Genomic DNA, 24,776 nt, shown 5'->3' on the forward strand with positions numbered 1-24,776 from the left:
AGTGCAGGCATCAGGTGCTTCTGGTCAGGCAGACAGCAGGACTTCGGCCCCTGAAACACTCTCCACTGTGTTCTTCCACTGCTGGCTAACCATTCACCGAAAACATGTCGCCCCAGCACAGAAGGCCCAGTGGAGCAACAGGGAATCTGACTCTCTTGCCTGTTAGTTATGCTGCAAGGAGGGACCAGATGAAGCCACACCTGAGAAGCGCCATGGGGAGTGGGTCGTTGCAGTCTTGAGTTCATGGGCACACAGCTGCCACCTCCTTGGCATTCAGATCAGCCGCTCCAGTGGTGGCAGCTTGATGACGTTCCACATTTCCACTCGAGCCCCATCCTTCTCCTGCCGGCTGGGGCTGTAGGTTCCTTGGGTGGCCCTCCTCTTCTTCATGGCAACCATGGAGAGGCCGAAGAGGGTGATAAGCACTGCGCCCCCAGCTGCTCCCACGGTGCCTACCAGCGTGGAGCTGCTGACTTGGGCCCAAGCTGGTCGCTGTGGTGGAACAAGATGCAGTGGCATTTCAGACAAGGTGAAACCCTGCAATCGCTGGGCAGGTTCATCGCTTGGTAATCTACAGGTGAGCATCCCTGAGCCAGGAAGCCAACCAAGCAGCTTTACAGTTACCACTTGAGATGGTGGCAGCAGCATGGGAGACAGAGGGCTATTAATGAGTCTCAATCTCAAGTGGGTGGGTGGGTGGGCAAGAAGGGAGGGAGAGAGAGAGAGAGGACCATGTCCGTATGCAGGCTCTGTTGCTGCTTCTGCCATTACTGAATCCTCAAGGGGCCACAATCCCTCCTCCATCCTACGGCCTTCCTCCCACACCATTTGGCAAGAAGAACTGAATGAGCACACACAAACATTCACCATCTCCATCACTAGCACCACCAACAAATGGTACCTGTGGGGATGTCAAAAGAGTCCACCCCCAAAGGGGGCTGTTTTATAAAACGAGTTGGTTTGTGCAAATGTTCTCAGTGGATTCTGAGAAGTCTCTCCACCCCTTGGAGCCATGTCTGACAGGGAGGCAGGATCGGTGGTGCTGTTTCTGTTGAAGGTTGGCTGGTGTTGGTGCTGGTCTTGGGAAAGCGCCCCCCCCCTCGGCATAATCAGGCAGAGGCAGCCTGCAGTTCTGCCTGTGAGAACAGCATTTTGCAAGGGAGGCCTGTGGGCAGGCTCCACCTTGAGCCAAGGGATGGACGGGGAAGGGGGCAAGGGGGGTGCCTAACTGCTGCCTCTGGGAAAGAGCCACAGAGAATGGGTTGGGGAGCCTCGGCCATTCCCAGGTGCACCTGTGGCCCAGCCACTCTCGCGCTTGCAACTCCACTGCGTTTAAGGAGCTTGGTGAGGTGGGCGAGCAGGTGCACAGCCCGGGACAAGCCCAGCACCTCAGTGCAGGCCTTGCCAAGGCACCCCTTTGCCTCACTAGAGCAGGGCCTATATTAAGCGCTCCTCCGGCGGCACCTTGAGCACACTGTCCATCTCCAGGCGAGCTCCTGCCACCTCCTGCTGGCTTGGGCTGTAGGTCCCCTCAGACTGGCGCCTCTTCCGGGCCGTGAGGATCATAAGCACGAAGATAATAATGAGTAGCAGCAAGCAACCACAGGCTACTGGCACCGCTACTTCAATTAATGGGAATGGGAAGAGAGCACCTGGCGTCCCCCTCTGCAAGAGAAATTAATGGAAAAAGAATGAGCCTTCGGTGGGCAGTGGGGGAGTCGCTTGGCAGCTGTGTGGCACTTGAGAGGGAAAGGAAGGGGTGCATGCTGTCCCCCAGGTCAGTGTTAAAAGTAGGCCAAGGCTCAGGAACAAAATGTCAGTAGTCTTGAACAGGGATATGGAGAAAGGGGCTGGATTTCTGGCTGCAGAAAGCAGGCACTAGAACTCCCTCTAGGAGGGAGGCATAGCTAGGATCCAATTGGCTGCAATCCCTGCCAGTTCAAAAATGCTAGCCGCTTGCAGCCCTGACCTTTCACAAGTGTGGCTAGAAAGGAAATGCAGCCCCAAACATCAGCCATGCACAGAAGCAGGTGTGGGGAGTATGGTAGCCTCTGCCCTCAAGAGGCAAGAGTGCTCCTTTGGGACAATTTGTCATATGGGGACACTTCCCTGTTCCTGTTATGAGTGTTGAGCAGGGTGGTTAGTAGGAAGCACCAATTGCCTGTGCAAGATTTTCTACAGATCAGCAGGAAGAAATCTAATCTCACAACATGCACACCTTATCAATGTCTGGTCCCCTTCCAGGGTGGCAGTCCGGCTAATGCATCCTCAGCCAGGGAACTTGCATGCAGATGCTGTCCACGGCAGTACAGGAAAAGCAGCCACCTACAGCTCAGAGCTTACTCACAGAACTGTTTCGGGGACACAAGATTAGCGTAAGCCTTACTAAAAACAGCAGTGTGTCAGCTCAGCAGCTAAGACGCTTGCTGGCCAAGCCACCGCTACCTTCCCAGAGAGAAACCGGGAGGGAGATTTGTAAGCAGGTAATTGGGTGGATTCTGAGCTCCTAAGCCTTGCAATTGGATATATCAGATGTGTTGTGCAATTGGAATAGGGTTTGGCTATATTAGAGGGCAGTTTAAGCAAGCAGCTTCTCCACCCTGGCGTGGGGCCAGCAGATTGCAGCTCAAAACCTTTTATCTGGTGCGCTTAACAAGGTGGAGCATATTCTGTGTCAGATTTCAGGAGGCTCTGTCCCACCGGACAGCATCACAATGGGGAGAAGGGGCCAGGCCGCGGAGGGTGCACTGTTCAGAGCCAGACACACAGGTTAGTTGTGGTCTAGAAATGAAATGAAAGAGAAGAGGCAGCAGAGCAAGCATCAGCATGCAGGAAGCCCACGGGAAGGGACCAGCGCCAAGACCCCTGGAGGCAGTGGGGCTGCTGCCTCAGACTCAGGCATGCAAAGGCTTCTAAACAAAGGGCTTGTTTAGAAGCATCAGCCGGAGGAGGCACAGCTGCAACAGCAACAGCAGAGAGCCTGTCTCCCCTGCAGACATGCAATGGCATTAAGGACAGGTTCATGCAATCAAGGTTAGTATGTTACCAGTCCCCAGTCACCCACATGCAACCACATTCCATGCAAGGAGGAGCATGCACAGACTTAATCCCCTGTCTGCTGAGCAAAGCATCTAGCACCTCTCTCGCACCACAAGCAAACAGCATGCTCGGTTTGGGTATTCTTAGCCTTATTTTAAAATTCATATAGATTTCCTGGCCCTCGACACATACAGGCACAGACCCCTCTCCCCAGGGCACTTGACCAACAATGTGCTTCTCTGTCCCTCTTCACCTCCTGGGGACCCTGTTCCCTCACACTTCGTCACTGACCTATGCCCCCCCCCCAATAATACTTAAAACTTTCTGAATTTCACAACCATCCAAAAATTATGCTAATGGGAGTTATTTGATTGCATTTTCATAGAATCCTAGAGTTGAGAGGGTCCTGAGGGTCATCTAGTCCATCCCCCTGCAAGGGAGGAATCTCGGCTAAATAATAGATGACAGTTGACTATCGAACCTCTGCTTCGAAACCTCCAAGGACAGAGAGAGAGCATTTTGGCCTGATGTTTAAAATAAGTTCTGAGTGCAAATGCTGACTCTCCTGGTGCAAGAGTTGGGGGGAGGAGACCCAGTGCCCCCCACCCTGCCTCTGAATCCACCCAGGATTTTTAAACAGTTCCTTTCCCTCTCGGCCAAACTGCCTTAGCCTTAAGAGACAAACGCCTGACCCTCCACTACGCACAGGAAGCAGTGACTTACGTCAATGTCGCATCGCTCCCCAGTGTAGCTGGCACTGCACACACATCGATACCGGTTTACGGAATCCTGGCAGGTCCCCCCATTCTGGCAGGGATTGGGGTCACAGTCATTGATGTTGATCTGGCATCTGCAGAAGAAATTGGCAAGAGTCAGCCTCGGCCCAAAGAAATGATGGCGTTGCAATAGGCACTGGAGGGGAGGGGTTGGTTTGGGGCTCTGCCTCTTCAATGGGTGAACTTAGCGAGCTGGAGAGGCTTTCCTCCAGGTGCAAGCTAACTGTACTGCAAGGGCCGGCCCTGTGGAAGACTCAGCTGCCATGCTGGGCTTTGCACTCTCAGCAGTGCCTGCTTAGAAACCGCCAGAGGTCTCTCTTCTTGAAAGGCACCAAAAGCTAAAAAAGTCTGTTTCCCACTTCCTGCTTGCTTCCATCTGTGGGCTCCAGCCCTCCCACAGGTCCAGATGACTTACTGGCCAACTGCATCTTAGGGTGGTTTGGTCTTCTTGGTGCAATAAGGACAGGCCAGCTGTGTGCTTTGTGTGAGTCTCTCATGGCAATAGTCTCTACACACAACAAACTAAGAGACCCAAATATATCCAAATAGTATCTATTCTGCACTCATACAGATTTATAATCACATCCTTAGTCTTGTGGAGACTTTCAGGCAGCTTGCATTTTATATAGAAGCACAGTTTGGTACCCAAAAGCAAATTTTCTATAAAGGAAGAGTGAATAAGTGTGAATTGCACCTATTTCTCAATGATCTTTGGTGAATCAGAGCATTGATTGAAAGTGAGATCTGATAAAGATCTTTCCTCTAAGGCAGTGGTTTTCAACCAGTGTGTCGTGGCCCCCTGGGGTGCCTTGAAGGATGGTCAGGGGTGCCACGGGCAACCCTGGCCTCTGTCCCTTTTTCCTTCCTTCCCTCCCTCCTCTGATGCCCTCCTCTATCTCTGCCTCCCCAAGGCTTGCACAGCTGTTTGTTGCAGCAGCCCTGGCTACAACCTCCCCAGGCGAATGGTGCACCTTTGGCTGGCCAGGGGTGCTTCCCCAGTCCCTGTGGGGCAGTGTGAGGAGGCATCGCTCTTTGGGGCAGAGGGGGGACAGCTCAGAGACCAGCGGCAGCAGCTGCACAGAGGATTCCCAGGGAGAGGGGAGAGGAGAGGAGGCTGAGGGAACACTCCACAAGGGAGGGTGTTCGAAAAAGGGTGAGGGGCTGCCAGCTCTGCAGGCAAGGGGGGACGTAAGTAGGCCCCTGAGCCCCACAAAGAATGGAGTTGGTCAAGGGAGCCGGGGACTCAAAAAGGTTGAAAACCTCTGCTCTAAGGAATCAGAAGCTATAGCCTATTTGCAGGAACGAGAGAGACTCCTCACTGAAATGAGGTTGTTGGGAATTTCTGGTTTCCATTGCCTTTTAATATTCTGTATGCAGTTGTAGGTGGGATGTGGGTGGCGCTGTGGGTTAAACCACAGAGCCTAGGACTTGCCGATCAGAAGGTCGGCGGTTCGAATCCCCACAACGGGCTGAGCTCCCATTGCTCCGTCCCTGCTCCTGCCAACCTAGCAGTTCAAAAGCACATCAAAGTGCAAGTAGATAAATAGGTACCACTCTGGCGGAAAGGTAAACGCTGTTTCCATGCGCTGCTCTGGTTCGCCAGAAGCGGCTTAGTCATGCTGGCCACATGACCTGGAAGCTGTACGCTGGCTCCCTCGGCCAATAAAGCGAGATGAGCGCCGCAACCCCAGAGTCAGTCACGACTGGACCTAATAGTCAGGGGTCCCTTTACCTTTACCTATGCAGTTGTAAACTCAGTATTATATAGATATTATTTGGATACAAAGAGGATTGTTTTTAAAGGGTAATGCAATGAGAATGCATTCTGTGAAAACAGCCAAGCTGCTCTTTTGAAGAAACCAGTTGCTGGTCTCCTTGGGCCCCTGGCCTGGCCTGCAATGGGGAACTCTGGTCCTACCTTCTGCCTGTGTAGCCTGGCTTGCAGGTGCAGTTGGCTCCCCAGACGCCACTCATGCACTTGCCGCCATTCAGGCAGGTGAAGTTCTTCCCGCATTGCTCAGGTGGGTACGGCCACCTGGTTGGAAGAAGGAGGAGGAGAAGGAGAAGATTGTAAGCATACATACAGCATACATTTTCTAAGTTTGTTTAAAAGGGGGAGGGACTTTTAACAAAATCAAAACAAAGACTGGCAGTGCCGGCACATCTGTACTCGTAATAGATACAACAACTAGATATCCTTTGACCACGCCCACTTTGACCCTGGGGCTGTGATTGGCCGCCCCTGCCCTGATGCCCAGGAAGGCTTGGGGCGGGACTACCCAAGAGGCCACCACGTCCCATATGCATCTGACCCCGCAAGGTCCTTCCAGAGGCCAAATGCAGTGAGGCAGGCAAGGCTTCTCTTCCCAGGGAAGCTCAGTTCCTGGCACCAGCTTCCCAGCCCTTTCAGTGCCAGGCAGGGGCCTCTTGGTCTACCCAGGCTTTTTGAGAGACTTGGGCAATCCAGACCTCTGCTTTGCATTTCGGAGGTGCAGCAGGTCCTGTTTCATTATAACTCAAAGGGCTTCAGCTCAGTGACTGAGCACCTGCTTTGCATGCTGAAGGTCTCAGGTCCCACCCCCACTGTCACCTCCAGGTGGGAGAGGCTCTTGCCTGAAGCCCCAGAGAGACTCCACCAGCCAGGCTAAACTGCAGGTGAAACTTGAAAAATTAGAATATCGCAGAAAAGTTCCTTTCTTTCAGTAATTCAACTTGAAAGGTGAAACTAGTATATGAGATAGACTCGTGACATGCCAAGCGAGATAGGTCAAGCCTTGATTTGTTACAATTGTGATGATCCTGGCGTACAGCTGATGAAAACCCCAAATGAACCATCTCAGAATATTAGAATATTCAATGAAATCAGCAAAACAAGGATTGCAAATGGAGCAAGATTGGACCTCGGAGAAGTAGAAGCAGATCTCACTTCGCATGTCATGAGTCGATCTCATATATTAGTTTCACCTTTTAAGTTGAATTACTGAAAGAAATGGAACTTTTCCACGCTATAAGCCTGCTTCCTAAACATGCCAGGTCTCCCTCGTCTTTTAATGGTTTCTTGTTTTGATTTAAGGTTTTCTTTTACTTGTTTATCACGAGCTGCTTAGGGAACGTTTTGCTGTGGAGCAGCGTGCAAAAGGCATCAGTAAAGAAACAGTGTATTGGTTATTAACTGTAGTGCAGTAATCTCCCTTCTGTCTCAATTGCAGCAGCCACTACGGAAAAATTATCTTAATGCTCTAGATTGAAGTGTATGCCCTGTGGACGCAAGCTTAATCTGCAGCATAGAAGATTTCCCAAAAGTCTGTTTTGATGCCATGTGGATGACTGCATGCAAAACTCAACATCTGCACATTTGCCCTGGAAGACAACAATTTGCTTGGTAATTGTGTTTAAATATAAATAATAACAGAGAAACAAACAAACAAACAGCTTGCTTCAGGCTAATCTTCCCAGCACCATCCCTGGAAGCTCTGCTCCCTCCAGCAGTATCCTTAGGGGGCAGGGGTCGGGGGGACACCTACTCGCAGTGAGGGCCTGTGTACTGTGGGGGACACTTGCAGGAGTAGCTGTAGATCCCATCCACACAGGTCCCACCATTCTGGCACTGGTGCCTAATGCAGTCGTCCACGTTAATGTGGCAGCGCTTCCCAATGTAGCCCTTCTCGCAGTTGCACTGGAAATCAGCCACTTCATCTATGCACGTGCCGTGGAGGCAGGGGCTGGACTTGCAGTCGTCAATGTTGGCCTCGCACAGAGGCCCCTCCCACCCAGGGCTGCAGGAGCAGCTGAAGGTGTTGAAGAGGTCCTGGCAGGTGCCCTGGTGGAGGCACGGGCTGGAGGCACAGACGTCTTGCCCCTGGCAGCCAAGAAGGGTTGCCCGGCTGTTTGTCTGCAGGAACTGTTCTGGCTGTGGGTACGCGGTGGGGGCGGCCAGTGGCAGAAGCACTCCACCCACATCTGCGTGCCCAAGGCAGCCAGTGAAGTTTTCAGCAAGGACAATGAGTGCGTTGCTCTTCAGGAAGTCCAGGTTCCCAGCATTGCCCTGGAGGGTTGTGTTGACGGACCCATCCAGACAAAGGCGCCATCTTGACGAGAGAGCCAAGGGATCTTCCATGGACAGCGAAAGCGTGTGCCAGGCGCCATCTGAGACTGGCACCTGCCTGAGGAGGTTTGCCCCCTCAACGCCGTTCCCACTCCTGATCTCTACCAGCAGAGAGGAGTTCTGGATGGCCACCAGGAGGGAATCCACAGCCACCACGGCCCGCAGCAAGATGCTGTCTTGGTCCCTTGTTCTGAAGTCCAGGCGGAGGCTATGGAGGGCTCTGGTGATGGACGCGTTGGCTGTGAATTCAGCTGCGTTGCGCTCATGGAACGTGGCCGTGGCCAGACCTGCAAGGAGGAGAAGGTGAACATGGCAGTCAGAGGAGGCAGGTCGGGGGGGGGGGGCTCCACTGAAAATAACAAGGACCCCCATTTGAAGGTATCTTCCGAGAGAGAGCAACACTGACTATCCCTGTGTACTGAGGAGCATCACTGTCTATATCTCTCTTGGTGCCAATCCTAGCCACCACTTTCATGACGCATGCATGAGGCCACTAAAGAAGGATGTGTTGCCCCCTAAAACAAACTTCCATGGCAAATTTCTGGTCTGTTGAAGGCAGACCGCTGCTCTAAACACCCGCTGCTGAGAATCACAAGTGAGAAGGGCTGCGTTGTGCTCATCTCCTGCTTGCGGACTTCCTGCTGGGGCAAATGGTCCACCACTGAGAACAGGAAGCTGGACTAGAGGGGCCTTTGCTCTGATCCATCAGGCTCTTGTGTTCTCGCCCACAGTGAGCATTTTAAAGGATGAGGGGGCCTGGGTGGAACAGGGATATCTACCTGCACTAGTCACTGTGAAGGGTGGGGAGATTTCAGTCCACAGCTGATACAATCTGCAATTAGGGGCTTTATTGTGATTTGCAGATTTGTTTTATGATTGGTTTTATCTCATGCAGTTTCAGATACTCTTATGCTTATGCATTCTGTATTAAGTGGTTTATGCAGGATTCATTGAGGAGAGGGCGACTGAGGGTTACCAGCCACAATGGCTGGGCTCCACCTTCGCAGTTGGAGGCAATTATGCTTTTGAATTGTTGTTGGAAACCGCAGAAAAGGGGAGTGCCGTTGCACGCTTCCTGCTGTCCTACAGACCTCTGGTTGGCCACTGTGAAAATAGGATGCTGGACTAAATGGGCCTTGGGCCTGATCCAGCATGCCACTCTTATGTTCTTATAAATTCTTTAAATGAATGATAGAAAAGGGGAGGCTCTTGCGCGTCTTGCTTCAGGTTGCCTTTGGCCCTTGCATGATGCTTACAGACATAGCCGGAAGGGACATCCACGCAGGTTGTGGCTTGAGGACACAGCTCACTCATGCACCAGACTCTCTCGTGGCAGCGCTTGCCTGTGAAGTTGGCTGGGCAGCTGCAGCTGAAGTCATTCCATGTGACGGTGCACTGGCCGCCATTGAGGCATGGCCCAGACTGAAAGACAAGAAAGGAGCCTGGTCAGAGGAGGAGGAGGAACAGGGTCCACTCTTCCTTTTGCTTTGGAGAGACATGCATTGCTGGGGGTCTGAGGGGCAGGGGGAAGGCTAGCAGATTTGGATGAGGAATGCCTGGGAGCCATAGTTGCCGTTGGATGAAAACGGTGGGATGCATGGCTAGCAACTGAATTTCCAACCCTAGCTAGAACCTTTCTTGCCTCAGCGGAAGGTGTCTAGCTCAGTGGTAGTGCTGGGAGGTCCCAGGTTCTCTCCCTGGCATCGCCAGGTGGGGTCTGAGTGCCTCCTCTCTGTAACGCTGCAGAGCCCCTGGCAGTCAGCATAGATCATAGTGAGCCACATGGAGAAATGGCAGTTTCTCATGCTTACGCTCGACTTTTCTGCTATTTTCACTTTCTCACCACCCATGTCTGCCTCTTTGTGCTTTTCTTTTCTGCTGCAAGCAAGACTCTGGTGGCAGCTTTGGTGGTGTGAGGGAGGGCACTGTGCTCAGGATACCGTCTCTAAGACTTTCTGCTCCCTCCCCATTTGCAACAACTGGAAAGCTGGGACTTGGCTTCTCGTTTGCACTGGGTACTTAAGGAGAGGTCTGAGGCCAAGTTATTATCGAGTGGGGAGGCAGGAATTGATCTAGTTAGGGGGAAGCTATCTTTGTACTAATGAGCTGGATACTTTTAAGCTCCATAAAGATGGAGCATTGTCCCTCTGTAACTTACTACAGAGCAAGAGAAGTGGTGGCCGGGTGTGGGTGTGTGTCCCCTGCATCTGTGTGTCTCTGTGTAGGTGGTGCACTGGGTAGGCCAGCACTGGATCAAATTTCCCCCTGCCAAAAAAGCCTTCTTTCTAGACCTCTATGTGTGCAAGAGGTGCCTTTAGCTCCAAGCCAATTCAAGACAGAAAGGCTGCAATCCATGCATGCAGTGGCCCTTGTGGCAGAAGATGCTCGTCTGAGGGCCAAGCAAGGGAGTGAGAAGCTGGATGGGGACAAAGAGAGAGAGAGACCATGAGCACATGCTGAACAGAGGAGAGAGGCAAAGGACAGTCCATACTCCACCTTGCCAGGTCAATGCTGTTACTCCTGCCTGCCCAATGCCTGGTCCTTTGACAGCGTTAGGAGGAAGAACATAGGAAGGAAATGCTGGAAACGTGTAAGCGTCTAGACCACCCTTCACCAGCCTGGTTTGCTAGGGTTGATGGGAATTGTAGTCCAAAACAGCTGGGGGAAACCAGGTTAGCAAAGGCTATCTAAGGTGACCCCCCCCCCTTGGCATTCACCTCCATGCCATGCCAGTGCTAAGGCAAGAGCAACTATGAAGTGGTGGTAACAGCCCTGCATGAGCCCTGCATGTGCAGGCATTTCCTCTGGCAAACTGGGACTCACTGCCCGCCTCTTGCTTAAGTGTGTCATGGAAAAAGAGGTGGGGGAGATGCTTTGTGTGCAGAAGGTCCCAGTGAACTTCTCAGCATCTCCAGGTAGGGCCTGGCATGCCCACCTCTCTGAAACCCTAGAAAGAGACTGCAAGTCTGTGTCCACCACACTGAGCTAAATAGACTTAGTGAACAGCAGCTTCCTCTGCTGTTCTTGCAGGAAGACCATAGACGGAGTACATGCTTTGCATCCAGAAGGTCCAGGTTCAATCTCCAGCATCTCCAAGTAAGGCTAAGAAGGACACCTGTCTGAAACCCTGGAGACCTGCTGTCTGCCAGAGTAGACAACACTGGTCTAGATGGCCTGGCTCAAGATAAGGTTGCTTCCTTTGCTACTCTGTCGCTGGGGAGGAAACTGGCAGAGCAATTGTGCACAAATTCTTCTGGGCTCCGCTTTGCATGCACCCATTGGCCCATTTGCAATCTCTCAGCAGCTCATTTATATCAGGTAGTTGGAACAGAAATGTTCAGAACTCACTTCCACGGTGGCCAACCGGATGCCTCTGGGAAGCCCACAAACAGGACCTCAGTACAGCAGCAGCTCCCACAGTGGAGATTTGTCCCAGAAACTGGTACTGAGGCATACTGCCTCTGAGAGGAGAGGAAGGACACAGCCATCAAGGCTACTAGCCAACGATTAGCCTTATTCTCCTGCATGAATTTGTCCCGTCCTCTTTTGAAGCCACCCAAGTTGGTGACCATCACAGCCTCTTGCAGTTGGGAGGTTCACAGTTCAAGAAAGAATTTCTTTTGTTGGTCCTGAATCTTCCAACATTTGGCTTCCTTGGACATCCATCAGAGTTTTGAGAGAGGAAAAATGCATCTCTATCAGCTTTCTACACAATCACACATACTTTGTACACCTCTGACATGTGTGTTCCTCACTGTTCCTTGCCTTCTCTCTAAACTATAAACAAAAAGGAAATGTCATAACTTTGCTGTCTGGCAAAAGCAAACCCCATTTCACACGCCTCCTATGGAATTCGTTCCATGGGTTGCTTCGATGGCCCTGATATAGTTGTCTTCACAAGGTGTGACTTCCCGGCAGGATACCTCCAGTTGCCAGCTGCTGGAGGCGTATCCTGCTTGTGGGCTTGCAAGGGAATGCTGGTGGCCACTTGAGGAAACCATCACTGAGCTCATTAGGCCTGTGGCCTCCTTCTGCCCTTCAGTTCACAGAGGTGCAAGTTGGCCTCTGCCGACCTGCTGTCACCTCCAGATGTTTTGAACTACAACTCCATGCTGGGTGGGGCTGATGCGAATTGTAGTCCAAAACATCTGGAGGGCACCTGGCTTGCAAAGGCTGCACTATAATACCATTCTCAGCAGAGACAGACAACTTCTGGCATTCTCCTTACCTTGCAGGTGTCATCAGAGGTGCATCCGAAACCAACGTTGGTGGTTTGCCCCACAAGCCTCTCTTGTGGGCCACTGTGGTTAGCAGCCAGATGAGGGGCAAACTGCATCTGCCAGTCATTGAGTCGAACATCCTGAAGGCAGCCTTTAAAAGGCCCTCCCCACGTGCCAGCACTGTCTTGGTCCGGGAGTCCACCCACATGAACCACGAAGCCAGGAGGGAGAGGAGTCACCACCAGGGGTCCCAGTTCCTCCTCTCTGCCTGAAAGGCTGGTGTAAACAAGACCATTGTGGAAAGAAAGCACTACAAAGTGCCTGGTGCCATCCGCCAGCTGCCCAGTTGGCCCAATGGGAGCAGCAGAAGGTGCGTCCAGCTGGAGCTGCCCATCCTTCAGATACGCTGTGAGGAAAACTTCGCTTTGGTTGCTGATTTGGGTCACCAGACCACTGGGCCTCAGAGTTCGGATGAAAAACGAAAGGTTAAAGTTTGCCCCGAGACTGCTGCTAACTGCAAAGGCAGCAAAGCTTGAGGAGTTGTCTTGGCTGAAAGTTCCTGCAGGAGACTCTGAGGAAGAAAGAACAATGAATGGCAACTCTGAGCTGAAGGGAGCATCAGAACAAAACCATTCTGAGACCACTAGGCTGGTCTCAACCCATTCATCATCCCTCTGGGACCTTTGGAAATGGCTGAGGTTCTGCAGAAGGACCACAGCATAACCTAGGCACTGGCAATTGCAACCTTCACGGCCATAATTTGCTGTGTGTGCAATTGCCTGCCCTTGAGCATTGGAGAAGAGCACCCAGCGGCACTTTCTGTTGGGTCTACAGTGGGTGCCCAGGAGAATTGGCTCTATTGCCATAAGATCAAGCACATGAACCGTGCGCTGCAACCTCTCCACCCCAGGCCTACATCACCTCCCCCAAACAGAAGGTTGCTTCCAAGCCAACCCACCTCCCTCTCAGAGGGGCAACAAGCACTCTCACTCATTACTCACCATAGGCGCATGTACGGCCTTCGTAAGGCCGAGCACAGTGACAGCGGAAGTCTGCCCAGAGGTCAATGCACTGGCCGCCATGTGCACAGGGCTGGGAGTGACACCACTCTGTCCTCTCGCAGCCCAGCTCAAACCCAGGGGCTTTCAGTCCGATCACCTCCTGTGGCAAGACAACCTTAGAATCAATCTGCAAGTCTTCCAAGCAACCAAGGAAACTCTTTGTTGGATTAGGCGTTAAGTCCTCTTCAACTCCTCCAATATATATGTGCAAAAAGGAGGGCAGGAATGAAATGGGGGCTCCCTCTCCAATGGGGGTGCTATGCAAACAGACACCCCCAGCACAGGCTTCATGCCAAAGTTTGAGCACGAGAGAATCCTGCAGCAGGACTTCTGCCTTGTGCCAATGGCCATCGGCCACCTTCAGTGCCTCCAAGGTGAAAGACAACGGAGTGTCCTGCATCAAAAGTGTCACTCGCAGGAGGCCACCAGAGAGCTCCAGGAGAAGGTGCTCTCCTGGCTGGCCTCGGTAGAAGAGGACGGCATCGGGGAGGGTGGTCCGGAACCGGAGAGCCACACTGGCTTGGTGCCCCTCTGGCGCCTCCCTGGCACTCTCGTCGTCTGCAGTCATGTTGATGAAGAGGTAGACACTGGCTGTGAAGGAGAAGGTGGTTGGCGTGGAACAGGTGGAGCCATAGAAGCCAGGGTGGCAGCGGCACAGGTGGCCGTGGGACTCAGACTGGTAGGTGGGGATGCACAAGGCCTCGTTTTGGCAACTGTGGTTCTGGCACCCAGTCAGCTCCACAGAGCAGTTCTTCCCACCCCAGGCAATGCCGTTTGGACCAAGGATGCAATGGCAGATGTAGTCAGCGATGCCATCTTCGCAGGCTCCTCCGTTTTGGCAGGGGTGGTCTTCGCACTCGTCAATGTCAGTGGCACACTCCACACCTGGCGTACAAAGGAAGGAAGGAAGGAAGGAAGGAAGGAAGGAAGGAAGGAAGGAAGGAAGGAAGGGGCAAGTTGAAGTGGGAACTGTTTGCTGAGAGACACCACTCCCAACCCTGACACACAAGCCCACCACTTGCTTTGCTGCTTCCACTGCAGCAAAGGAGCTAAAGCATCTGCTGGGTTCACTACAGTGGGGTGAACAGAGGCTACAAATCAGGCCTGGCAGAAGGGAAGTGGTGTCCTCCTTTGCTAGTGGGCTGGTAATGAGAGCAAACCCTTGATTAAGAAGGCCTATTACCCCTCCAACCCCCTAACCCAGCTTCCTACTAATCCACCAAGACAGCTGCACAGATAAACAAAGCCTGGATTATTCCACTTAATGGCATTATTACGCCTGGCCTGCAGGTTTGGGAGGAACCAGAGCACGAGAGGAATGTGGAATTTGGTCCTGCCTTTGCCCTGCAGGCAGGCATGGAAGCACTGCAGGAAGAGTGAGTGTGCAAGCTAAGCTTTGGAGATGCAACTATAGCCACCCTTGCAAAGATGGGTGCCTGAGGATTTCATGCTCCCACCTAAGAATGGAGAGAAGGTAGTGCGGTTCAAAGCTGTTCTTATGTCAGTGTGAAGGGAGAGATTAATTTCCTCAATGCTGCTTGAGATTCAGGAGCCAGCTATTACAGAAAGAGGGCCAGTGCATTCGTGTGCAAAGCCCTAAAGCTATGCAGGCCCCCTAATATCTGAGAGACCACTTCATTCCTTGCAGACCCTCTCAGGTGTTAAGATCAGCAGAGAGAGCCCTCTTGGTAGTTCTGCTGCCCTGGGAAATTCAGAGGAAGTCGAGGTCTGGGACAGAGCCTTCTCTGTGGCAGCCTCTCAGCTCTGGAACTCCTTCCACACAGAGGTGCACCTTGCACCTTCACTATACAGCTTCCTGTGAATGCTGAAATTGCATCTCTCTATCCTGGCTTTTTAGGACCCACCTTATTTTTGTGATTATAAGCTGCTTTAGGCTGTATTCTATATTGTGTTTTAATGTTATACCCCACCCTGGGTGAAGGGCAGGCACCAGATTTTTCACTCTATAAGACGCACCAGACCACAAGACGCACCTAGTTTTTGGAGGAGGGAAACAAGAAAAAAAATATTCTGAATCCAGTAGCCAGAACAGCAAGAGGGATATCTGCTTTCACTGTGCAGCGACCCCTCTTGCTGTTCTGGCTTCTGGGACAGCTGTGCAGCCTGCATTCGCTCCATACACACACATTTCCCCTAACTTTTTAGGAGGGCAAAAGTGCATCTTATAGAGTGAAAAATACGGTAATCAACAACAACAACAACAACAACAACGCTATCTAATAGCCTTTACAAGTCCCTGCACTAGCAAATAAATGTTTAGGCACCATTTGGCTACCTGAAGCTGCACAGTCTCCTATTGTGCTGGTGGGCCGGGGCATCAGGAACAGCTGTGCTTTGAAGTTATTATTTCAACTTTTTCATTGCACCTTTCCTCCAAGCTCAAGGTGCTCTATGCAGTTATCCCCTTCCCCATTTAATCCTCACAACCAGATTCTGAAGTACATGAGGTTAGTGAGGTACGTGAGTTAGTGACTGCCCAAGATCACTCAGGGAGCTTCATGAGTGTGTGGGGATTCGAACCCTGAGTTCTTTAGCCCAGTCCCAAAACTCTACCCACACGGCCACCCTTGCTCTCTACGACAGCAATGGTTTTGTTCTGGATCAGGCTGGATCAGGCCAGTGACCCATCTAGTCCAGCATCCTGTTCTCTCAGTGGTCAACCAGGTGCCTGTGAGAAAACTGCAAGCAGCAATACTCAGTCTCCTGCCACTTCCAGCAACTGGGATTCAGAAGAATTGCTGCCTTTCAACCGTGGACGTGAAGAAGAGTCATTGCGGCCAGGAGCCACTGATAGCCTTCTCCTCTTCCATGAATTTTTCTATTCCTCTTTTGAAGTCATCTAGGTTCGTGGCCATCACTGCCTCCTGTGAAAGAGTGATCCACGGTTTTACCTACGGATTTTAAGGCACGGTTTTAAGGGTCACGGGTGGTGTCCCTTAAACCCCAGAGCCTAGGACTTGCTGATCAGAAGGTTGGCGGTTCGAATCCCCGCGACGGGGTGAGCTCCCGTTGCTCGGTCCCTGCTCCTGCCAACCTGGCAGTTCGAAAGCACATCAAAGTGCAAGTAGATAAAGAGGTACCGCTCTGGCGGGAAGGTAAACAGCGTTTCCGTGCACTGCTCTGGTTCGCCAGAAGTGGCTTAGTCATGCTGGCCACGTGACCCGGAAGCTGTACGCCAGCTCCCTCGGCCAATAAAGTGAGATGAGCGCCACAACCCCAGAGTCGGCCACGACTGGACCTAATGGTCAGGGGTCCTTTACCTTTACCTTTATACTTCTTTTTATCTGTCCTGCATCTTCCAACCTGCAAAACTCTGTGCAGTGCATTACACTTTGAAGCTTTGGCAATCAACTGATAACAATTGCCAACAATAAGCTGATTGTCAGGGCTACAAAGCAGCTCCTACAGCTCACCACAAGACCAGTAGGTCTTTGGTGCTTTCAGAAAGGTTTGCACAGTGTTTTGATGCCCTGGCAATTAACTAGTTGCCAGGACTCTAAAATGCCATGCTTGTGCCTGCACAGTGTTAATTTCAAACTACATGAGTGTAAATGGGAGAGATGACATCACTATGACCATCTAGTTGCTGACCGGTGGGCAGCCTGCAAGAGGTGGGGGAGGAAAGGATTTAGCTGGAGCCAGTTCCCCACCAGTTATATGCTGGCCTGACTAAAGAAGGGGCATGACTGTGGACAATTTTAGCATTTTCTTACCACCCAGGGGCTTGGGGAAAAGGAGGGGTTTGGGCAGGGGCAAGAATTGCCCCCTCCTTCCACACTCTTGCCAGGACCAAGCTGCCTGCCTGCTGGGCTTCTGCTGGGTTGCCTCTGGAGCGCATGGGGCCACCTGCTAAATTAATCCTCCCGGTGAACTGGCAGCCCCCTGCTGGTGGCTAATTAAGTGTGGAGTCTTCATCCACTGGGAGGCTGGGCTGTTTTGATTCCAGCTTTGTTTGTGGATCAGAGCAGGTCTCTGCTGGGTGCCTCTGTAGTTCCTGCAGGGCTACCCTGTGCAGCCCCACAAAGCAAACAGGTGCTTTGGGAAAGGAGCTCTTCTCTAACACTGTCTCCCTTCAGGGACAGTGCAGTCAGCAGTGGCCCAGCAGAGCTCATTCCCACTGGCTCACTGGTTCTGTGCCAGGACTGGGCTCGTCACCCTTGGTCAACTCTCTTGGAGGGGTGGGGGTGGCGGCACACGGTTCGGGTGGGTGTATCCAAAAGTGTATGTAGTCACAGCACACTCTTGAATACATGCATGCTCTTTTGCATGCATGCACACACATCAAACATGTGCACATCAGCCAAGGAAGCCCTCCCCCCTTACAAAATTAATCCTCCGGTGACTGGGGAGGAGGGAATTTGCACCCTCATCAGTGCTCTGTGCTGTGCTGGGCAGAAGGGTCTGAACTTCTCTGTCTACTCCTTGCCTCTTTAATCTTTTCTGTTCCTGTCAACCCAAGTGGGGTGGGGTGGGGTGCTTAGATGGGGTGGCTCAGGCCCCTGGGCCAAGGGTTGCCTCCATGGGGCAGACTGCTTCTCTGCCTTCTCAGAATCCATGCTCCTTGTGCAGCAGCCACAATCTCTCCCCCTCTCCACTTCACTTTCTTGCCAATGCGGAGTGTGCATTCCTGCGTACTAAGGGCCACTCTCCGTTTAGGTGACACACAGAAGCAGCAGGACTTGCACATAATGCCACACTCTTCATGGCCATGCCCATTTCGTAGGTGGCTCTTCTGGTAAGAACAGGCTTTGTGAGGGGCAGCCTGGCACCACGGTGCAGCTCCTCTTCCTCTTAATGAGTCTGTGCAGGAAGACTTGCCAGTAGATTACGTTCTTCGTTGTCAAAGGAATTAGCATTCTGAGACATGAGTGGGACATCTGGGCAGGGCTCAGCCTCTAAAACAGTCTCCCCCTAAGCTGGTGCCTTCCAGATGTTTGGACTGCACCTCCAGTCCTGGAGGGCATCAGCTTAGGGGGGGGGGGCTGGCCTAAATAAAATATTGTTGTGCACCACCACAATCTCTGGTGGGCAAGAGGTTTCAGGGGTTCCCAGGGTCTAGCTTCCTTGGAATGAGGGATGGCGGAGACTGTGGTGTCTTTGTGATATATGGTTTATTTATGTATCTATACAGCCTGAGCCTACAATGGAAGAGCTCACAGCCTTAACACCCCAGAAGACCTCGCTTCTCCCAGTCAAGGGTTCTAGCTGAAATTAAGCATGGCTTCCGGCTGCTTCTAGCCCAGTTCTCAGCTCAAACACTCTCAGGATTTTGTCTTCTCATTACCAGCCATCTGAGGGAGGGGGCACACCCTTTGCACACCCCCACCCCCAAGCTACTTCCCTTGTTATACTAATGATGGTGCTTAAATGGCAACTATGTCCAATATTTCACAAAGAAACTTGCCAGCCAATGCAAAAATGGAAAGCCAGCCAGAGTGGCTGGGGAAACTCAGCCAAATGGGCGGGGTATGATTAATAAAATTGTTGTTGTTGTTGTTAGACTTTAACCCAGGGGACAGCAAACTTTTTCGGCAGGGGGCCGGTCCACTGTCCCTCAGACCTTGTGGGGGGCTGAACTATATATTATTTTGGGGGGGGGAATGAATGAATTCCTACACCCCACAAATAACCCAGAGATGCATTTTAAATAAAAGCACACAATCTGCTCATGTAAAAACATGCTGATTCCGTCTGCGGGCCGGATTGAGAAGGCGATTGGGCCGGATCCGGCCCCCGGGCCTTAGTTTGCCTCCCCATGCTTTAACTCTTGCTGGATCCAAGACCCCACAAACTGGAAGGGACTCAGGCATCATGCAGACCCATTTCCCCAAACTCACAGCTCTTTCTCTATTTCTCTGAGAATAATGCAGTCTTTGGAACAAGGGGGGGTTGTGTAATCTCCCTGACGTGACCCACAACCATCCTCCACAGAGTACGACTCACAACTGTACACATACATTAAGCCAGTGAAGAGAAATATTGCTATCTGAGTCCTGGTAAAAGGCATGGTCCCTCAAGAGAAGGCGACTCCGCTGGCTTCATTTCTTAGATACTTCAGTTTTGGGGGTAGAGGAGGTCTTTGTGAACTTGCCTGTATTTACATATTCATTTGACGCAAAGCCTCAGGAAGGCAACCCCTTTCTCCTTCTCCGGAAATGAGAAGGTTTTGCTCTAGGCCTTTCAGAAGTAGGCTGGTACAGGCCAGGAAATAACCTACACTCATGTGGGAGGGAGGGAGTTTTGGGAAGCCTGTTGCAGAGAGGGAGGCAAATATCCTCTGGGGGGGGGTTCACTTTAAAAGCAGAGGGGGTAAAACTTTGGTGTGCAACCACACAACTTCAGGCCTCTTCCAAAAGCTGGGGGGAGAAGAGTTTTCCATGCAAAAATAAAATAAAACGAGCACATTCTCACCATCACAACCTTTCTGCCTGTGGCAGAACTCCTAAATCCTAAAGGCAACCACCTCACCCCCTCCAGACTGATTTATTTTTTTCAGGTATATTCTGCAAGATGTCCTTCACACAATAATAGTGCACACATGGTGGGTTCATACTGGATGTCTTTTTCTTTCTTTTAATTGTCAAATAATTCTGTGTACATTGCGGCAGCCTTTGGCTATGTGCAATAAAACTGACTGAGAGAGACATACTGGATGACCCACACATATTCCCACACTTTGTTAGTTGTTCTGCAATGTTTCCCCGATGTTTTTGCATTATTGGCATTCAGAGTGTTACTCTTCCACAACGGCAAGACTGAAAAAAGCTAAACTTAGACACTTGTGATATAAAAACTCACAGACTTTCAGCAGGAAGCAGCCTGTCTGCCCCAAAACCTTTAACACCCCATACCATCATTAATGCTCAATTAAGAAGGAAGCCTGGAAGGGCCTTCACGTAACCCATAATCTCTCATTCTTCCTCTGCCAGAAAAGGAGGACCCCTAAACTGTAGCAAAAAGAGCTCTTGGGAAAGCTGGCCACCCTCACCACCTTGAGAAGGGCACTATCAGAAGGCTGCAGCTCTTGCAGTTGTCACAAAAGGGCTTGCCAACACAGTCGTGCCTTAAGTAATGAATGACGTGCTCTGAACAGGCTCACCCTTGTGCTGGAAGCCTCCTTGCCAGGTATATTTGAGCCACCTCCTGTGGACCCTGCCAGGGTGGTGGTGGTGGGAGCAGCATGGGGAAAACCACCTTCTTTGGGCCAGGGGCTACTCCTAAATGGTGGGAGGGCAGCACAGTCCACCAGCCCCGTGGCTAATGATCAGATTGAGGGGAGCTCTATTCTAGCAACATCCAGGGGGCCACAGGTTCCCCAGCTTTGTGTCAGCCTTCTGGTCTACGACTGCCGGGTTGGAATCCTCTACTCGGTTGCAGCCTGATCCATGACGGGTCTCAGCCATAGTGCAAACACCATACAGATATATGGCAAAGAATAAAAAAGCCCATTCTCAAATGTACATTCCGAAAAGGTGGACTACTACCCGTGCCTGTGCCACAGACTGCATACAGAGTGTCAGGGGTCTGGATTAATGAGCATTTAGCTAAAAATTCGCTGGCCCTGCATTCCTCAACGTCCCACGCTAGGGGAGTGAGACTCTGGGTGGGCAGAGCCTGCCTCTCACACAGGCCACTCACCCCCAGCTCAGCCTAATTAAAGAATCCTACATCTCTTAGCAGGGGATTAAGCACCAACCTCACCCTGGACATTTCCATGGGCAAGGGAACCCCCACCAACCCAAGAGAGGAGGAAACAATCTCCGGGTTCTGGACGGAGAGAAACTCTACCTGCTTTGCATGGTGGAGACTGAACTACATTCCACAGTCCTTACCTACTGGAGAGAGAGAATAGGGCTTCCCCCCACTGCACTCCACCCCGACCCCTGCCCGTCCCAGGGCGTCCGAGTGTGAAGCAAGAGCATGAACCTGAAACAACAACACTACGCTCCAGGCACAGCCAAGCGCGCGCACACCCACACACACCAGAGCTAAACTTTCCCAAAGCCAGACCAGCTAGCTGAACAGCTAACCTGCACAGAGGCATCTTCCCTCTACAAGGGAAGGACCTTCCCCGCTGCCGTCCATCCCTGGCTGGAGTCTGCGCACCCTCCCTCACACAGGCAGGATAAAGAGGCGCCTCTGTCTGTTACCTGCCAGGAAGAGACAAATTCCACCCAGGAAGACGCCAACCCGCATGGCGTTCATGGCTGCTCCCTTGCTGACATGGGAGGGCAGGCGGGTCTCAGGAGGAGAAGCCAGGAGGGGGGCCAGGGCTCAGCTGGGCTGGGAGAGCAGCCTGCACACTCCTGGGTCCCAGGCAGGAGGAAAGGGATTGGAGAGGAAGCCTGCCAGCACACCACCACCTAATCCATCTCAGCTCTAAACCTCCCCAGCTGGCTCCTATCACTGCTGACAAGAATGTTTGCTTGCGACCTCCCCTGCAGGGCAAGGCGGGGCTGGGGGGGTGGCAAGAGAGAGGGGTTGTGGTGTGCAGGAGTGTCTGGCCGCAGCTCATGGGTAAAGGGTCTGCTTTTCATGCAGACCATCCCATGTTCAACCCCCAATGGCATTTCCAGGTACGGGTGAGAAGGAGCCTTGCCTGAAATTCTGGGAGAGCTTCTGCCAGCCATTGTACTATAATTATTCATTGTACTTGTATGAGTTGGGACGCGGGTGGCGCTGTGGGTTAAACCACAGAGCCTAGGGCTTGCCGATCAGAAGGTCGGCGGTTCGAATCCCCACGACGGGGTGAGCTCCCGTTGCTCGGTCCCTGCTCCTGCCAACTTAGCAGTTCGAAAGCACATCAAAGTGCAAGTAGATAAATAGGTACCACTCCGGTAGGAAGGTAAACGCCGTTTCCGCGCGCTGCTCTGGTTCGCCAGAAGCGGCTTAGTCCTGCTGGCCACATGACCCTGAAGCTGTACGCCGGCTCCCTTGGCCAGTAAAGCGAGATGAGCGCCGCAACCCCAGAGTCATCCGCGACTGGACCTAACAGTCAGGGGTCCCTTTACCTTTGCCTGTATTAGTTACACCCAACAAGTGCTGCAGAAGGAAGTGAGGAGCCACCTAGGAGACGGGAAAACTCTAATACCTCCACTGCCTTGTGGGACATCTTTGGGAGATGAAAAGGCTAAGGAGTAAACCTGACAGAAATCTGGAGTGGATGCTTCCTTCCAGCAACTCCTGGTTCCAATCATCTGCTCTGCTTTCCTTTGGACCCCATCAGCGAGGCCAAGAGGGGGGTCTTGTCGTCTGGGCTGCCCAGGACCTCAAAACACACTGCCCAGGCTTGTGTCCCCATGGAGGCCACTTCAGTGTCACTACCACAGTGGTTTGCGTTCACCCCCAGAGGCACACTCCATTGTCTCTCAAGACAGACAGATACCAACAACTTGTTTGTCACACACACACCACTTTTACCAAAAAAGGAAACACAAAGCGACTTAAAATACAATGCAAAAATAAACCAAACTACAGAGAATAAAAGCTGGTCTGAGGCACCCCTCCATGTGCTTGACAGACCAGTGGCCTGACTTGGTGAGAGGCAGCTTCCCCTGTTGCTGTCAGGGAAAGGTCGTGCCTTAGTGTCAGAGTGCATGCAAAATGTCCTGGATTCAATCGCCAGTGGCATCTCCAGGTAGGGCCGGCAGAGGCTCCCTGCCTGAAACCCTGGAGCTGCCAGTCAGTGTAGACAGCACTGAGCTAGATGAACCAGGGATGGACATGGTGTAAAGAAGCGCCCTCTCTTCTGACATGTGACCCACGCTCCCTCCCTCTCTGCTGCATGCCTGGGTCTCATCTGAATCTTATTTGCTTGGGAAGGAAAGGGTTGGCATCCCCTGGGCAACAGGGGGTGTCCCTGAATTCAGCCCACTGGCTAGGAAAACAATGGTTTCGGAGGGGCTGGCACAAACTGCTTTGCCGCAGACTCTGCTTCACATGAAAAGCACGCCCTTCCTTTAGGCCACTCAGCTCACACTTGACTGGTGACTTCCCTGCTGGAGAGAAGACAGCAGTGACCATCTGAGCATAGCAGGGTGGGATTCCTCTTCCTCCTCCTCTCACAGGCTCCACAGTTATTAATGGCTTGAGCATGTTAAGAGGGATACGACAAGTGGGGAAAGGCAGCAGCAGAAGGCCCCACAGACTGTTTTGTGTCAAAGTTCACAACACCCAGAGAAGATAACTGAAGCAGAGTCACTTAGTGGGTAGAGCACCTGCACTGCATGCAGAAGACCCCCCACTGAACACACCTGCCGGAATCTCCAGGTGGCCTGGAAGAGATTCCAGGTGGGTGGGTGGCCTGACTCAGTGTAAGACACCTTTCTATGTTCCTAGAGAGAAACTTGTTCAAGCCAGATCCTTGATTTCTTTTGTTAAAAAAGCCAGAAAAGAATAAAATAAACTAGTGACACCCTGGCCGCAGCAAATACCAATTCACAAGAGTGACCTTTAAATGCTCAAATACCAGTGAAGCCCCAGTATATCATCTTGCGGAGGGCTACAGAGCAAGCGCAGGTGAGGCAAGCGCAGCCTCCTGCTGACATGAAACCAGAGAGGCTGCAGACTATTCTGGCAAGTCCCCTCCCCATGTTATTGTCCCACAAGCTCTTCCTCCCTGAGGAAAACGTCTGCTGCTCCCTGTAAACAAATTGGTGCTGGAAAAGGGATAGCAGCTCCTCAGTTTGCGGGCCCCCTGGGATGGGGCTTTCCATGGGACACACACACACACACACCCCCGCTCTAACAAAAGAGAGCTAAACTGACCACCAACCCCCTCACTCACAGATCTGACTGCAACACAGGCAAAGAGCAACAGTGCCAGACAACTCGAGCAAGTGAGCCACGCCATATGCTGTAAAGGAAACCACGACATCCGTCATTTTGGATTCCAGAAACTAGCAGGAGTGCAGAAATCAGAGCAGATCCACACCATACAGTCAAAGCATATGACTTACACACACACACACCTGAATCCTGGCAACTGTGGTTTCACCCTCACAGAGCTGCCATTCCCAGAGTTCTATACAGGTGAAACTCGAAAAATTAGAATATCGTGGAAAAGTTCCTTTCTTTCAGGAATTCAACTTAAAAGGTGAAACTAACATATGAGATCGACTCATGACATGCAAAGCGAGATATGCTTCTGCTTCTCAGAGGTCCAATCTTGCTCCATTTGCAATCCTTGTTTTGCTGATTTCCTTGAATATTCTAATTTTCTGAGATTGTTAGTTTGGGGTTTTTATCAGCTGTACGCCATGATCATCGCAATGATAACAAATCAAGGCTTGACATATCTCGCTTGGCATGTCATGAGTCAATCTCATATATTAGTTTCACCTTTTAAGTTGAATTAGTGAAATAAAGGAACTTTTCCACAATATTCTAATTTTTCAAGTTTCACCTGTAGGTGGGGAGATATGTCATGTGCGCTGAACGTATAGTTTGGATCTGTACTTGGGGGACGTGGCTTTGGGCGTACCCCTCCTTCCCTGGCTCCTTCCCTCCCGACCCCTAAACTGTCCCCTGGTTGTTCTGGCAAGGGGGCTGCAAA

General features: G+C 51.8%; 1 protein-coding gene across 1 annotated transcript in view; it reads right to left on the reverse strand.

Annotated features, from left to right (window-relative positions):
• Positions 1–910: 910 nt before the first annotated feature.
• The window catches only part of CRB2 (crumbs cell polarity complex component 2), a 63,726-nt gene continuing 39,860 nt past the window's right edge, over positions 911–24,776 (reverse strand). Inside the window, exons 7-13 of the mRNA XM_081179637.1 lie at positions 13,142–14,086; positions 12,149–12,711; positions 9,177–9,342; positions 7,340–8,207; positions 5,734–5,850; positions 3,763–3,889; positions 911–1,665 (exon numbers count right to left, since the gene is read on the reverse strand). Of these exons, the coding sequence (XP_081035763.1) occupies positions 1,438–1,665; positions 3,763–3,889; positions 5,734–5,850; positions 7,340–8,207; positions 9,177–9,342; positions 12,149–12,711; positions 13,142–14,086 (3,014 nt within the window). The 3' untranslated portion in view covers positions 911–1,437. The remainder of the gene's footprint in view (positions 1,666–3,762; positions 3,890–5,733; positions 5,851–7,339; positions 8,208–9,176; positions 9,343–12,148; positions 12,712–13,141; positions 14,087–24,776) is intronic.

Source organism: Podarcis bocagei, assembly GCF_964188305.1.
Source record: "Podarcis bocagei genome assembly, chromosome: Z".
NCBI lineage: Eukaryota > Metazoa > Chordata > Lepidosauria > Squamata > Lacertidae > Podarcis > Podarcis bocagei.